Source organism: Apostichopus japonicus, chromosome 22 (assembly GCF_037975245.1).
Source record: "Apostichopus japonicus isolate 1M-3 chromosome 22, ASM3797524v1, whole genome shotgun sequence".
Taxonomy (NCBI): domain Eukaryota; kingdom Metazoa; phylum Echinodermata; class Holothuroidea; order Aspidochirotida; family Stichopodidae; genus Apostichopus; species Apostichopus japonicus.
Window position 1 is genome coordinate 7,788,091 of NC_092582.1, and position 16,211 is coordinate 7,804,301.

A 16,211-nucleotide genomic window follows, 5' to 3' on the forward strand; every position below is an offset into this window, starting at 1 on the left:
GATACATTCCACAGGCAACAGAGTGACATTCAGGATAGCATTGAACAAAACAGCCATCGAATGGATCGGCTGGAGCAGGATGCAGATACCATGGAGAGAGCGGTCAAAGAACTGAAAGAGAAGAGGCAAACACTCACTAAAGATGCTCAAAGCTTCAAGGAGCAGGTCAAAGGTCAGACAAATTAATTCTGTTCTAAATAGCATCTGTAAATTTTACCTATAAACTATCTTTAGAACTATCCTGTATGTTCTTTCTTTCTTTTTATATGTTGACAAGAATATGTGGATTTAATACAAGTACAGTTTTATTAGTGTTGTGTTGATATAATTGCAATAAGTATAAGAGTATTGGATTTATTTATTTTGACAAATCATGATTTCTGTTTTGGTTATAATTTGGTCCTGGACCACCCTATGAACTTCTTCATTTTGCATTGTAAATGTTATCTGTATATCTGTAAGCAGAATGAAACTCTTCCTTCAGTTAATGACTTTTATTATAGAATGAAGTTTGTTATGAAGGTGGAGTCTTGTATAAATTCGAAAAATGGTTGTACAAAGAAAGCGAAGACAAGATTCAGTTTGTTGAAAGATCTGCTTAATCATATCCCAGCAATATTAGGGAACTGGTATTTTACATATGATTCCACAATTATGTATGGAAACCTACCTATGTATCTCTACGATATACAAGACATGTAATGTACTTGCTTTTATGAGAAAGATACAAATATAATATGGATGAAGAAAAAAAAATTAAAAAATAAGAGTATTGGATTGTCAGAGTAGTGGATATGTTTGGTTTAGAACTCTTTATGACTTTGTAATACAAAATGCAGAGTCAAATGACTTACTCATGCAATATAAGTATTCAATTCATGTATGGGCGGCATCTTTTTAATATCCATTTAATTGTCATCTATTTGTATGGACATCTCTTTAGTATCCACTTTATTTTCATCTATTTGTATGGACACCTCTTTAATATCCATTTTATCATCAACTTTGTGTATGGACGTCTCTTTAGTATCCATTTTATTTTCATCTATTTGTATGGACGTCTCTTTAATATTTGTTTCTTTGTCATCTATTTGTATGGACGTCTCTTTAATATCCATTTAATTGTCATCTTTTGTTTGGATGTCTCTCTAGAAGTCAAAGCTGAATTTAAATTGGTTCATGGAGAACTGAAAGAAGTAGAGAAAGCAAAACTAGAAACAGAAAAGGTTAGTTGATTTGTGTGTGCGTGTTCGTGTGTGTGTTTTGTTTCGCTTTATTTCTTTTTTTCTTTCTTTCTTAATCACTTTTCATGTGGTATTTTTTTTTCATATCATGATGAACATCACAGATTTGTAAATGTGTTGTTCTTCAAAAGTTACTTGTTTTCCATTTGCCTTGTCTTTCAATATCAATTTTAAATGATATTAAGTTTCAAATTAATGTTAAAACTTGGTACATGAACTTAACAGATTTATAAATATGCTTTCTTGTCTCATCAAACGTAATGGTGTACGTTTTTTGTTCAAAAGTACCCTGGTGGCTTTGGCTGTATCGTAGATCATACAGCTGCCAAATATAAGCATCTTTTAATACTCACTGGATTCATCATTGTAAAATTCAATAACACTACTGTGAAGTAATTCATGTTGCCTACAGAAGTGCAATTAGGATGGAAATTAATGCACTGTTTTAAACTAGGACACTGACAGAATCAGCCCACCATGAATTGTCCTTTTATTCTCATATCTTTGTATGGTGGTTGGAATTCTGTTGCAAAGTACAATTAATTATCAGCCTGAAAAAATTGCATCATCAGTGGTATTAAAGTTAATACTTTTTTAACAAATGTTATAAATTCAGTTATAGAATATTAAAGTTAAATATTTTGAATGGTAGGAACTAGATGGCCTTCTTCATTCAACTTCTAAGACTTCTGAGGAGTTGAAGGGGGTACATGATAAATTGGAGAAATCTTGTAGCGCTCTGGAGGAAGTCTTACAGCAAGAGAGGGAAGGTAAAGAGAGGCTCGGCAGTTTGACGAAGGAGTTACAGAGGAAGGAAAGAGAGGCGGAGGAAAGACGAAGAGAGACTCAGAGAGTGAAAGAGGAGAGTGAACATGAACAAAGGAGACTTAACAAGGTGAGGAGCGTGAAGGACCCACAAAATGTTTGTCTTGATGGGTACATTATTAATGGTGATGGGGCATGACCCCTAAGTTTGGGTTGTATGTATGTATTTTAGATGCTCCTGCAAGCAGGAACTCGCAAAGAAGCCATCATTGGCTTATCAAAGCAGCAAGCTGACCAAAGTCAGTCTCTTTCATTCATATTTTAACATCCATGATTATGAATTGTCAATTGTCAACAACTCTGTAACTGGACGACATACATAAATCTTGGAGTGACTCGAACTCGGGACCTTATGATTGAAAGGCACCGGCACCGTTGTGGGGCTAAAAGTTTCTGAATCACTGATTTATGGGATGAGAGACAAAAAGATGGATATTTGGTGACAAAACTGTCACAACAGAAGGGGGAAGAAGTCAATTCTGTAAATCTGTTCTTTATAAATAGCAAAATTAGTAAGTGAAACCCAAATATCAGTATCATGAGACTTGGCGATGAGAAAATCATTTGCAGGTGAGATTTTTGTCCAGTGTGTATAGCGTCAAAAGAAATACAATTCTTCTCGAAGTAATCTTGCATCTGTCCTACGTCTTTTATCATCAGTTGACGTCCAAGACTGCTTCCCTCCAAGAGGAGATTCAGAGGAGAGAGGTTGAGTTAGAGAGTCTCCATCAGACGCTCAGAATGACCAAAGCAGAGACGGAACAACAGAATCTAAGCCAACAAAAATTCCAGGCTTTAGAAGAGAGACTGGCAAGGCTCAGTAAGTATAACATTCGAAAATTGAAATTCAACTCTTGTAGAACTAAAAAAGTAGTTGGTCATTCTTTTAAAAATATGGTCTGGAACCAGTAAACTCAGGATGACAAGTCTGACCTTTTTTTTAAATAATTATTATTATTAATGTCATCTTTAATGAGGTTAGTCCTGCTCAGTGCAGAGCACTGCTTTCCAGAGGAGCCCTCAAGGAGATCTATCCAGTGTTAAGTTATTAGGACTGAGTTATAAAGGACTTTGAAATAATAAACTCAGGGTGAAGTCCTTTGAACTATTGACTGATCTATTAAGCCCTACACTAGCAGAGTCAGCGACTTAAGACATGTTTCTTCTTGATCGTGAGTTTTCTTGCATGTTCAAATTTTCTTCTTGTCACAGAATATTTTAAGTAACTGGTTATTAGTCTGCCCACAAAAGACCAGTAACAATGCTGGCATAGTTCTTATACTCAAAGCAACAGACTATAAATTTGATGTACGTCTGCTACGAAATTTTATATGCCTGATACTTGTGTCAAAACTAAGAGACGCACTTGAAATTTTACACAGTTTTTGTTATGCTAATGCAGCAATTTACAATTAAATAAACCTATTGAAAAAAAAGGAAGAAATATGTGATGAATATTTATTTTTAGTATTATGGCCTAATGACCTGTTCCTTGCAGAATAAGAGCTCATAGCCTTACAAGAGATCATCTCAGAAATATTTTACGTGAATAATTTATTGCAACTGTCAAGCAATAGAAGGAAACAGAAGGAAGATGTGGAGAATACATCAAAACAAAACAAAAGTGGTGATTTCATATTTTCCAACAACTTAAAACCTGTCTGGGATATAATCTACTTTAATCTGCTGTTGTCACAGCTAAAGGCACTCCACAAAAGGATATGAAAGTTTTTGTTTGTTGTACACATCTCAAAGAAGATTAAATATTGGGTAAAGCCTCTAATGCTCTGTACCTAAGTGTAAAAGTAGGAGGGCCTGACATTTCGATCCTGGCAGGATCATCTTCAGAGGCTGTAACTAATGCAGAATTTTTTCTCTCTCTTTTCTTTTCATCAGAAAATCAACTACAGATATTAGAAGATGAAAAACAGCAATATTTAAATGATCTGGAGGAAAAATCAAGGGATTCAGAAACCTTGTCAAAAGTAAATAAAGATAAGGAGGAAAAATCAAGGGATTAAGAAACCTTGTCAAAAGTAAATAAACATTACGAGGATAATCAAGGGATACAGAAACCTTGTCAAAAGTAAATAAACAGCAGGAAAAATCAAGGGATTCAGAAACCTTGTCAAAAGTAAAAAACATTAAGAGATTAAATCAAGGGTTTTAGAAACCTTATCAAAGGTAAGTAAACAATAAGAGAATTAATCAAGGGTTTTAGAAACCTTGTCAAAAGTAAATAAACATTAGCAGGAAAAATCAAGGGATTCAGAAACCTTATCAAAGGTAAATAAACAATAAGAGATTAAATCAAGGGTTTTAGAAACCTTGTCAAAAGTAAATAAACATTAGCAGGAAAAATCAAGGGATTCAGAAATCTTATCAAAGGTAAATAAACAAGAGATTAAATCAAGGGTTTTAGAAACCTTGTCAAAAGTAAATAAACATTAGGAGGAAAAATCAACGGATTCAGAAACCTTATCAAAGGTAAATAAACAATAAGAGATTAAATCAAGGGTTTTAGAAACCTTGTCAAAAGTAAATAAACATTAGGAGGAAAAATCAAGGGATTCAGAAACCTTGTCAAAAGTTAATAAACATTAGGAGGAAAAAGCAAGGGATTCAGAAACATTGTCAAAAGTAAATAAACATAAGGAGGAAAAAGCAAGGGATTCAGAAACCTTGTCAAAAGTAAATAAACATTAGGAGGAAAAAGCAAGGGATTCAGAAACATTGTCAAAAGTAAATAAACATTAGGAGGAAAAAGCAAGGGATTCAGAAACCTTGTCAAAAGTAAATAAACATTAGGAGGAAAATTCAAGGGATTCAGAAACATTGTCAAAAGTAAATAAATATTAGGAAGATAAATCAAGGGATTCAGAAACCTTGTCAAAAGTAAATAAACATTAGGAGGAAAAATCAAGGGATTCAGAAACCTTGTCAAAAGTAAATAAACATTAAGAGATTAAATCAAGGGATTCAGTAACCTTGTCAAAAGTAAATAAACATTAGCAGGAAAAATCAAGGGATTCAGAAACCTTGTCAAAAGTAAATAAACATTAGGAGCGAAAATCTAGGGATTCAGAAACCTTGTCAAAAGTAAATAAACATTAGGAGTAAAAATCAAGGGATTCAGAAACCTTGTCAAAAGTAAATAAACATTAGGAGTAAAAATCAAGGGATTCAGAACCCTTGTCAAAAGTAAATAAACATTAAGAGATTAAATCAAGGGTTTTAGAAACCTTGTCAAAAGTAAATAAACATTAGCAGGAAAAATCAAGGGATTCAGAAACCTTGTCAAAAGTATATAAATATTAAGAGATTAAATCAAGGGTTTTAGAAACCTTGTCAGAAGTAAATTAACATAAGGAGGAAAAATCAAGGGATTCAGAACCCTTGTCAAAAGTAAATAAACATGAGGAGAAATCAAGGGATTCAGAACCCTTGTCAGAAGTAAATAAACATAAGGAGGAAAAATCAAGGGATTTAGAAACCTTGTCAAAAGTAAATAAACATTAGGAGGAAATATCAAGGGATTCAGAAACCTTGTCAAAAGTATATAAACATTAAGAGATTAAATCAAGGGTTTTAGAAACCTTGTCAGAAGTAAATTAACATAAGGAGGAAAAATCAAGGGATTCAGAAAACTTGTCAGAAGTAAATAAACATTAGCAGGAAAAATCAAGGGCTTTAGAACCCTTGTAAAAGGAAATAAACATTAGGAGGAAATATCAAGGGTTTCAAAAAACCTTGTCAAAAGTAAATAAACATTAGGAGGATAAATCAAGGGATTCAGAAACCTTGTCAAAAGTAAATAAACATTAGGAGGAAAAATCAAGGGATTCAGAAATCTTGTCAGAAGTAAATAAACATTAGGAGGAAAAATCAAGGGATTTAGAAATCTTGTCAGAAGTAAATAAACATAAGGAGGAAAAATCAAGGGATTTAGCAACCTTGTCAAAAGTAAATAAACATTAGGAGGAAAAATCAAGGGATTTAGAAATCTTGTCAGAAGTAAATAAACATAAGGAGGAAAAATCAAGGGATTTAGCAACCTTGTCAAAAGTAAATAAACATTAGGAGGAAAAATCAAGGGATTTAGAAATCTTGTCAAAAGTAAATAAACATGAGGAGGAGAAATCAAGGGATTCAGAACCCTTGTCAGAAGTAAATAAACATTAGGAGGAAAATCAAGGGATTTAGAAACCTTGTCAAAAGTAAATAAACAGCAGGAAAAATCAAGGGATTCAGAAAACTTGTCAGAAGTAAATAAACATTAGCAGGAAAAATCAAGGGATTTAGCAACCTTGTCAAAAGTAAATAAACATTAGGAGGAAAAATCAAGGGATTCAGAAACCTTGTCAAAAGTAAATAAACATTAGCAGGAAAAATCAAGGGATGCAGAACCCTTGTCAAAAGTTAATAAACATTATTAGTAATTTAAATGCTTCTAAACACCTCTGTTGTGGACTAATTTACTGGCTGATTGCATGAAAAATGTTTTGATGTTGTTTTTTCTTCTTATAATGTTCGTTTATAGTCTCACTGACCACATGCAGTTCTGTGTTGTCATGACAACATTGAGCTATAACTCTTTTGGACAAAAAACTGATGATAGTACCACAAAGATTCCCTTATATAGAATATCAAGATAAGAGTTTCTTTCAAAACAGATTTTTTGAAAATATCACAAAGTGTGTTAGGTTGAGCTGTCACTACAACTGTTAATTATTGAGTACATTATATCTTGTAAATTAAGAAAGAAAACCAAATGAAGATATTTCTTATGTCTATTTTATTGAAAAAACTTGTACAATAATTGGTTATGTATGAGCCGTCGGTGTTCAAAGAACTTTTGGATACATTTTAAATAATGTGTTTACTCTCTCTTGATGTTCATTTAAGAGATTACATTTCTGTAAGGCCTTTCTTCCCCCCCCCCCCTCCTTTTTCATTTCCTTTTTTTTTTTCTTTGACAGTGTCACCACATTGTTCAGTCTAATTAATTTACAGAAGAAAGTCATATTTATATAACTGAAATATTGATAAAAGTATTTTTTTTTTAATCATCAGGATATTTTGCAATGTTCCTTAACGTGTATTTCACCTTCTTTTTAGGAGAACAGTAAATTATCACAATTTATAACAAGACTTGAGAATAACGCAGATGCATTGACGAGAAAGTTAAAGAAGGCCAAACAGGTGATTATCTGAACTCTTTTGAACCTGTGTATAGACCTCATCGGTTTAATATAAAGTCGTTTTATCACATTTGGGTGCACTATGCATGTTTCATCCATATGTGAGAATGTTTCAAGGAATATATAAGCCTAAAATTTTATGAGCCAGGAGGTCTTGTGGTGAAAAGCGGGGCAGAGAACTACTGGTGAAGTTGGGGTGGGGATGAGGTGAGGGTTGAGTGACTCCACAGTGCTGTGCCTTTTGCTCATGTTCATGTTTGGCCGTTTCCATGGGCACACATTTAATTTGCATATCAATGCTGTCTGTGAGTCATATCAAATGATTATTACAGGAGATTCCATACAGAAAAGCTTGCAGATGTATCCTGAAGTATAACACAAAAGAAAAGGCAAAAACAATAGCTTGGATGAATTTCAAACTTTGGAATGTATAGTGAGTAAAAACAACCGTTATATTTGTCTGTGGAGGTAAAAGGTCAGCAGTGGTCAAGTTAATGAAAACCTTGTCGTTTCGTTACATATTCTCATGCATAAACTGTTGCGAGGAATCACTGACTGCCTAGTGTCTTGATTTCTGGTTTCTCTTCCAGAAATATGAAGTCGAGAGGCTGAGTTTGGTCGGAGAAATTTCCAAATTAAACAAAGAGGCCGACAACAATGCTGATAGAGCGGACAGTCTGTTTCGGGAACTAAACCAACTCCACCAGAAACATGCTACACTTCAGCAACAGGTAAGGGCCAGCATTGATAATACAAGCTGCACTTTATAACTGAGAGTGTCAGCTTTAATAATACAAGCTGCACTTTACAAAGAGAGAGAGAGAGGGGCAGCTTTCATATTAAATGCTACACTTCTGCTAACATTTTGAGATATATGATCTATTGATTAGTTATTATTGATTTAGTAAAGTGTACAGTAAAAATATTAATTTTGATCAATGGCAGATCATTCAGAATAACTTTTGTCAGTGCAAAGACTTCAATAAAACTTGGTTATTTTATTGAAGCCACCCTTTCAACTGATGGCTGACCCCTCAAAATTGCTCTGAAACAAGTTTAGTTCACAAAGTTGTTTCCTCAGAAGTCCTACATAAACTAGTATGAGAACATGACATTGGCTATTTCTGGTCATCTTTTTGCGTTGCCTAGGAAACTAGTCACGGATAGAATGTGTTGGATTTGTCAATTTAGTTGCCCTGTTGTTTATGTTAAGTGTCACAAGCTCTTTGTAATAGAAGTGATAAATCCATTGGATTACTTGTACAATTATGTAAGAACTAAAGACCCTGCATTGTCATTATCAGTGTACAGATGTATTTCTAGATATGCAATGCCTGAATATGGTCACTACGAACCAAGACGTCCTGCACTCAGGTGTGTTCCATGCTGTTCCGAAAGTTCATTATTTTTGGAAGGTTTTATATGCTTGAAGTTCCTCATCATGACCAATGTTCATAACTGCAGATTGCTGACTATGAGACCGATAAGAAAGAAGAACTTGAAGCTAGTCAACAATTACAACAGCTCAGGTCAAATATCAGATCAGAACTGAAGGAGAAGATGGAAGATCTAGAGACAACCAGAATGGAGGTCTTGGAGGAACTCAACGAACTAGCAGACGAGAAAGGAAAATTAGAAGCTGTGCTTGTTTCTCAAGTTGCTCAAACGGTAAAAGTAACAAAATTTAACTAAACATACATGAAACATAGGAGTGTTGGCTCAGTGTTTAACGCCGGTTCCTTTCAATCATAAAGGTCCCAAGTTCTAGTCACTCCAAGATAAATGTATGTCGTCCAGTTACAGAGTTGTTGACAATTGATAATTCATAATCATGGATGTTAAATATGAATCTAAGAGACTGACTTCAGTCGGCTTGCGGCTTTGATAAGCCAATGATGGCTTCTTCGAGAGTTCCTGCTTGCAGGAGGATCTAAAATACATACAATAAGGACAGATGGTGGTAAATACTAAAAGTAGTTGGTTACATTTCATCACCAAACTTACATAACAAACTTTGATAACCAACTTATATACAAACCATCAGCTTCATTCAGGCATAATTATTAGAGATTTGTTGAAGTAATTTCATATCTGGAGTTACTTATTGATTGTAACCATAAAATACCAGAAACTAAAACCTGACATTATGTTCACCTGTGTGTAACCATTGGGGACCTTTTGGCATGTCAATTTTTTATGCTCCTTTTGATGTAAGCAACAACATTGTACATAAAGCAGGGATGTGCCCACGCCCAGCTATAAAAAATATTACCGCCCAGCACTGTCTTAAAAATCGTGAATCCCGCCCAGCACTATTTTTATCTAAAATCCCGACATTCCTAACAATATATTCAACATAAATTGGGCCTAGCCTATACCAAAATCATACAGACTAATAATGCATGAGTTACGCATGCGAGAAACATTTACTTACCGCTCTCAATAAAATCTCTTTGAAACAAACTAAAACTAATTACTTTTACCAGGTACGTAATATATTTCACACAAATTTAAAAAAAAAAATGTAAATTGTTAGCAACACTAGTACTTGTGTATGTGCTTAAAAAGGTACACAAGTGCCAGCATTTGGCATCTGAGCACCTTAAAAAAAAACACCCCCTCCCCTTTAAACCCCTCCCCCAGGACGGCAATCAGTATACCCGGCACTCAGGAAATCCTGGGCACATCCCTGATAAAGCCTTTCTTTAACTGTCAGATTATTTCTGCCTTGAAAGAAAAAGACAATTTTATCAAATATATGGTTCATTGGCCGAGTACTCAGCTACTAAATCATTAAAAAAAAAAAACGACTCTGTGTATTTTTTCTCAGCGATCCTAGGTTATATGGCCAGCTGTCGGGTGATTTAGCATCCCTGGCTACCCTGTCATTAAGCTAAATTTGAGTGAAAGTTGACACAATATTTTCTGTTCATTTTCTAAGAAAGGGCACAAACTCAGACGTCTAATGAGCCTTCTTTACACGGTTGATTTCCTGTAGTCATGAGGTAAAAAAATGATTGGTATTGGTAAACACAGGGCTGAATGATTACCATAGCAGTTATCTACACCATACCACATCTTGCTGTGTGTACATTATCACTAAACCCACACTGATATCTATCCATGGACATTTGTGGACATATCAAACACTGATCACCTTAGATAACAGTGTTTAATTATCTGCTTGATTGACAATGCTGCTGTCAAGCTATCTGATTGAGCAAATACCGTCCAATGGGACGCATGTCACGAAATGCAACAAAACATTTTGTCTTTATTAGCCTGTCACAATAGGAAAGCATTTTGTCAGAGAAAGTTGATAAGTGGGTAGTTTTGTCACATTTGCTATCTAGCCCTTGTCTACCCTGCAAAGTTTCCCCTTTCAGATGAATTTGGTCAAACCGTCAGGGCAAACTGATGATAGCTTGTTAAAACCTTGTCAGTTTCTAATTTTCTTAATTCTTGTTTGTTTTTGAAGCGCATTTCTTTTACAAATCCTTGCATTTGGTATCATGTCTGTACAAACCGACTTCCGACTGGGGCAGAAATAAAAATTATATCAATGGTAACCTGTGGCAACCAAATATATCATGTCATATCATCAACTATACTTCTTGAACAATGTTTCAACAGAAACTTGTCACAATGCTACTTTGTGATACTTTTTTAAAATGTGTATTTGGGTGCTCAGTAGTTTGAAGTCAAGAGTCATTAATGGTTTTGGTTTGTTAGTATTTTCATTTTCAGACAGCTCTTATGATGAAATTGATAGCTTATTTTTCATCTAATTGTGAGGTCCAAACGTTGAACACTTTCTTTATCTTTCAGGAACCACCTTCGTACCTTAGGAAGTCCCAGGGGAGCGAGCAGACCCAACAAATGTTTCTTGTTGAACAAAATAAGTTGAGGGTTAGTATTAAATACCTACCAAAGACTTCTTTAGTGATTAATACCATGCAGATGACTTTAAAGGTCATCTTTAGCATTTCTAGATAGTGAAATAATGGTCAGCCAAGATCAAACATCAACAGCACCACCCTTAAATACTGACATTGTAACACTCTTCAATGCACAGCCTTAGTTTTGAGGTTTAGAAGCTCATGGAACATACATCAGAATATGTTTAGCGCTTTTCTAAGATTCTAACCTTTGATGGCATCATCAGTGACATTTAATAGGATAAATGAATGTGGCCCTCCAGACATGCCCAATATGAAAAAGAGGGCGCTGTCTGATTGGTGATATCTAGTTCTGCGAGACTTGACAAGCTGCAGTGTTTGACATCAGATTATAACAGTTTGGTGATCACTTAAAGTATATACAATTTCATTTGTAATTATTGAAGAAGAGCTCTTTTACAGACATGCTTTTGATATTTTCAATTAAAAAAAAATGGTTTTGAAACACCTTGTGTTTTCTAAAACACAATTTTTCATTCGACCGGCCGCACTGGTGGAACTATGCACGAACTAAGTCAATCCACCCAGCTGTATGTATGCTGAAGTTCATCTGACGTATTTGCCTAGCTTGTATGCTCTTTCACACGATCATGGTATTTTGATTCAGAGATCTGTATTAAAGTGTACAGTTATGTACGCTTTAGGACCGATATGACAACGCCCTCTGTAGGAATGCTGAAGTGTCCCATTCCCCTGTCGCAAAAGCAATGTTAGACAGAAAATCTTATACTGCACTGCTATTTAAAAACAGAAATAGCTTCTATAAAACCCAAGATATTTGTCACATATTGCTCGCATCCTCCTGGAAAAGAACTCATGTTTTTTGGGTTGTCTTTAGGAAGAATATCTGTCTTGGCTTCATTATATTAGTTTTTTCTTGACATGTCCTTCACAGGTTGTATGGTGGAAATGCTTCTTAAACAGTCACTGTAGTGTGAATGTTCTCCAGTTTCCCCCGCAGGACCTCTTGTGAGGTTGTTCAGGGGTTAAACTTCCTTACTACTACAGGGAAAATTACGAAAAAAAACATACATTTGAATGTTCTCCAGCATATAATTTTAGAACTTTTCGTTGGGTCTGTATAGTCATTCCGTATTAACCACATCTAGGAATGACGTCTATGTGTATGCAAGACTTAACATGATACACACTTATAGAATTGTACGCTTTTTAGATGACTATAGTAGTTTTAATAATCATAACTTTCATTTATCGCAATTTCCTTCAAATGTCAGACCCAAATCCAGGAGAGGATGTCCAAACAAGCGAACGTGTTGGAAAAGACGGAGCAGAAGACAAAGAACAGTTTAGACGGACTCCACCAGAAGATGCGGAACCTGGAAGAGCTGCTGAAGACACGATCCTTGGGACACGATAGGAATCGCTTGCAAGATGAGGATGAAGGGAGGAAACCAGAAATGAAAACACCTTCCATGATGATAGATGGGAATACATCTAGTGACGAGGAAGAGGATGAAGAAAGTGAGAGCAAGGGAGGCAGTCCTTCTGATAGAATGGAACAGCACCCTTCTACTCACTCCTACTCCGTATTGAGAAGAATCAGGTCAACGACAGAACAGAGGTCATCACCATCACATCAAAGATCAGGACATTGTAAGTTAATATACCTCACTTTCATCAATCCTTGTTATTATTTTCATATTCTTCGACTGCCTTCCACCAGCATTTAGGTTTCCCCCTCCCCTTCCAACCCCCCCCCCCCCTCCCCACTGCCCACCCAGCTTCCAGACTTACCATAAGAGACACACAGAATATTAACCATAGTAGATGAATACAATACTTAGCTGATTGAAGAGCAGCAATTGCAGTTCCGTTTAGCATCGAAAATCACAGTGGCGTACTTATAAACCATTGAAGGAATCAAACAAGAACATATTTTATATATGAAATTATAGAAAATACCTCACAAGTAGTGAAAGAAGTGGAAGAAAATCCAGATGAGATGTTAGAGAATTTCATATCCATAGTTTTATTGCCATAGTTTTATATCCATACTTTTCTAGTATTACTGATTGGTGTAGAGCAAGCAAGATATCAAAATTGAATTCAGTGGCCCACCCACTTTATCAAATCAAGTTTGCTAACTGCAGTGGAAGATTAGGTTACTTGTGATTTCCTTTTTTGTCCTTGTAGGGTCTGATTTCCTTCAGTCATTGAACGATGCCAAAGAGGAAGCTACAATGGAACTGAGAGGTAGAGGAACACCTGACCTCTAGGGAGACAAAGGAATATGTAAAGATGAGCGGTCATTTCAGTAAAATAATTGAAAGCAGTAGAAATGTCGGCTGATGGATGGAAAGCCTTTCACCTTGGTCAAACGTCAATACATGGAAACGGAAGGGTAAAGAAAAGACGTCTTTATTTCGGTCAACAAAACTGTGCAATAGTGCTGCAGTTCCTGAAAATTTTTCAAAGCGATTGCAGAATACTAGGACTGGGTCAATCCATGGCATTCATCTCTCAACAGGGGAGCATTTACTCCTCTCAGGACATCCTATAATATCAGAGTGTGTTATGTGTCATGAGAAACCATCCTCTGAAAGGATTCACGTGTTAAAATTGAAATAGCAAAGAAATTGAAATTGTTTTTCAAAATACGTAGATGCGAACATTGCGGTTCGTATATGTAAAGGTTAATGTGCCTTATTGTGAGATGTACACATTTAAATGTTCATGATGAACATAGTACTGGGATCTGGTGATCTGTGATATTTTTTGATATTTTATAATTGCAGTCTTCCCCTTGTAGTGATTCACAGCCAACCCATCAAAGAGGTCTGAAATAAACAAACAGGGATATTTTCATTACATTTTCCAACTTTATATTTTTACATATAGAACGATTTTTATTTATTTTTTTACCATTGGATGTCTTTTCTGGCAAGTTTCATAACATGTATCTCCCATACAATTTTTGTAATATAATTATCAATGACAGAGAAATAGTCAATCAGACATTTTCAGTTTTTTTAGCTCAATCTTCATTAATTGAAATGAAACTTGACTTGCGTCAAGTGAAGTGCATTGTTATGATTTTGTTTTGTGACAAAGAGAAACAAAAATATGTCGTCAACAATCAACAATGATAGCTTCATAATAATGATCTTTTGTTATTACTTAAAAAACTGGAAGACTCACTTTGACAGGGTGGTACTGTAGTTAGTATGTTAACTGAGCAGTCAAAACCTATGGAAGGTTCTACAACGAATTTCGTTTCTTGCAATGGGAAAGCTCTTTCAATTAATTTGATAAATCTCATCTCCTAGGAATATTTTTGTTAACTTGATATTTTCAAAGATGTCACTTGACTCGGCAAACTCCTGAAGTAACTTTTTTGATGAGAAAATCTAAGATCACAATTTTAGGTAATTTTTTATCAGTTTTTATTTGCAATCCTCTTGAAATTTGTGACTTATGTCATCATTTCTGGTTAAAGTTTGGTGGACTAAAGAAGCAGTTTATGTTTGGAAGAACCTTACCACTCTGGTTGATAACGAAAATAAAAAATGCAGGTTTTACACAATTTAAGCAGAAAATTTTAGAGACTGCAGCTAGAGATATTAGGCATCATGGTTTTTGATAAGTTAATACAAAATTTCTTATCGTTTTGCAATATTCGATCTAAAATGTATCATAATGTACATATTCTTGAATTTGTAAAATTGCAATGGAAAAATAAATCAGAATTACAGTATTTCATTCTTAGTTTTCGTTTCTGTTTCATATTTCTTTCTGAGATGAAATACACACAGAAAATCAATGCTTATATACAGTTAATTTAATGACAAGATGATGATAGCATTAAGAGGACACTGATAGAAATAAAAGGACAATGATAGCATTAAGAAGACAATGATAGCATTAAGAAGACAATGATAGCATTAAGAAGACAATGATATCATTGAGGGACAATGATAGCATTAAGAAGACAATGATAGCATTAAGAAGACAATGATTGCATTAAGAGGACAATGATAGCATTAAGAAGACTGATATCATTGAGAGGACAATGATAGCATTAAGAGGACAATGATAGCATTAAGAAGACAATCATAGCATTAAGAGGACGATGATAGCATTGGTATTACCTGTAGTCGTGGATACTAATGATGAAACTATTTTCATATTGGACTACAAAGTATTACATTGTCACCAGTTCCCTTTATTGCCTATGCCCACATCTCTCCCACCATCTAATACTAGTGAGTGATGGATACACCAGCCAATCTGTACAACTATACTGCCCCCCCCCCCAAAAAAAAAAGGTGTTTTCCTCTCATCCAACATTTGCCTCCCCCAGTTCCTGCACCGGGTATGTTTAACTTGCATGTTTGTTTGTATAATTTAATTTTCAAATATTAGATTTATTATAACCTTGGGGAACCTCCTTTCTGCCAAAAGGTATATACATGCCTATATGTAAGTATACTGTTCCATTAATATTCGTTTGTCAACACATTATAATTTACCTTTTTTATCTTCGATATTTGAAATACTGTAAAGCAGGGGTCTTGAAAATTAGGGGAGGCGGTGGCCATGGTGTTACAAGTTGAATCCAACTCCCTAATGTGTGGGGTTGAAAAGGGGGAAGGTACTCCACCACCATCAAACCCTACCCCACCCCCTGGTTCCCTGCTTGCTAGTGGTATTCTAGGCTTTCAGTTTGCCTTAATTCCTCATTGCTTCAAATTGGGACGATTTCACTGGTATTGTGTTACAGTATTCCAATATTGTTCCTATGTAAATAAACAAACTTCCCTAATGTGTGGGGTTGAAAAGGGGGAAGGTAATCCACCACCATCAAACCCTTACCCCACCCCCTAGATACCAGCTTAATTGCTAGTGGCAATCTAGGCTTTTAATTTTGCCGTAATTCCTCTAAAAATTGCTTCAAATTGAGACGTACGTTTTCACTGGAACTGCGTTACAGTATTCCAATATTGCTCTTATGTTAATAAACG

General features: G+C 35.1%; 2 protein-coding genes across 3 annotated transcripts in view; one reads left to right on the forward strand and one right to left on the reverse strand.

Moving 5' to 3' along the window:
• Positions 1–14,944, forward strand: part of LOC139963710 (uncharacterized) — a 46,688-nt gene extending 31,744 nt beyond the window's left edge. For both annotated transcript variants that reach the window (XM_071964792.1, XM_071964793.1), the window contains exons 33-43: positions 15–172; positions 1,153–1,226; positions 1,897–2,139; positions 2,730–2,889; positions 3,966–4,054; positions 7,188–7,271; positions 7,861–8,001; positions 8,735–8,938; positions 11,099–11,179; positions 12,465–12,843; positions 13,384–14,944. In XM_071964792.1, coding sequence (XP_071820893.1) covers positions 15–172; positions 1,153–1,226; positions 1,897–2,139; positions 2,730–2,889; positions 3,966–4,054; positions 7,188–7,271; positions 7,861–8,001; positions 8,735–8,938; positions 11,099–11,179; positions 12,465–12,843; positions 13,384–13,466 — 1,696 coding nt within the window. In that variant the 3' untranslated portion in view covers positions 13,467–14,944. The remainder of the gene's footprint in view (positions 1–14; positions 173–1,152; positions 1,227–1,896; positions 2,140–2,729; positions 2,890–3,965; positions 4,055–7,187; positions 7,272–7,860; positions 8,002–8,734; positions 8,939–11,098; positions 11,180–12,464; positions 12,844–13,383) is intronic.
• LOC139963609 (disabled homolog 2-interacting protein-like) overlaps positions 1–16,211 on the reverse strand; it is a 509,980-nt gene that overhangs the window by 424,762 nt on the left and 69,007 nt on the right. The window lies entirely within an intron of this gene.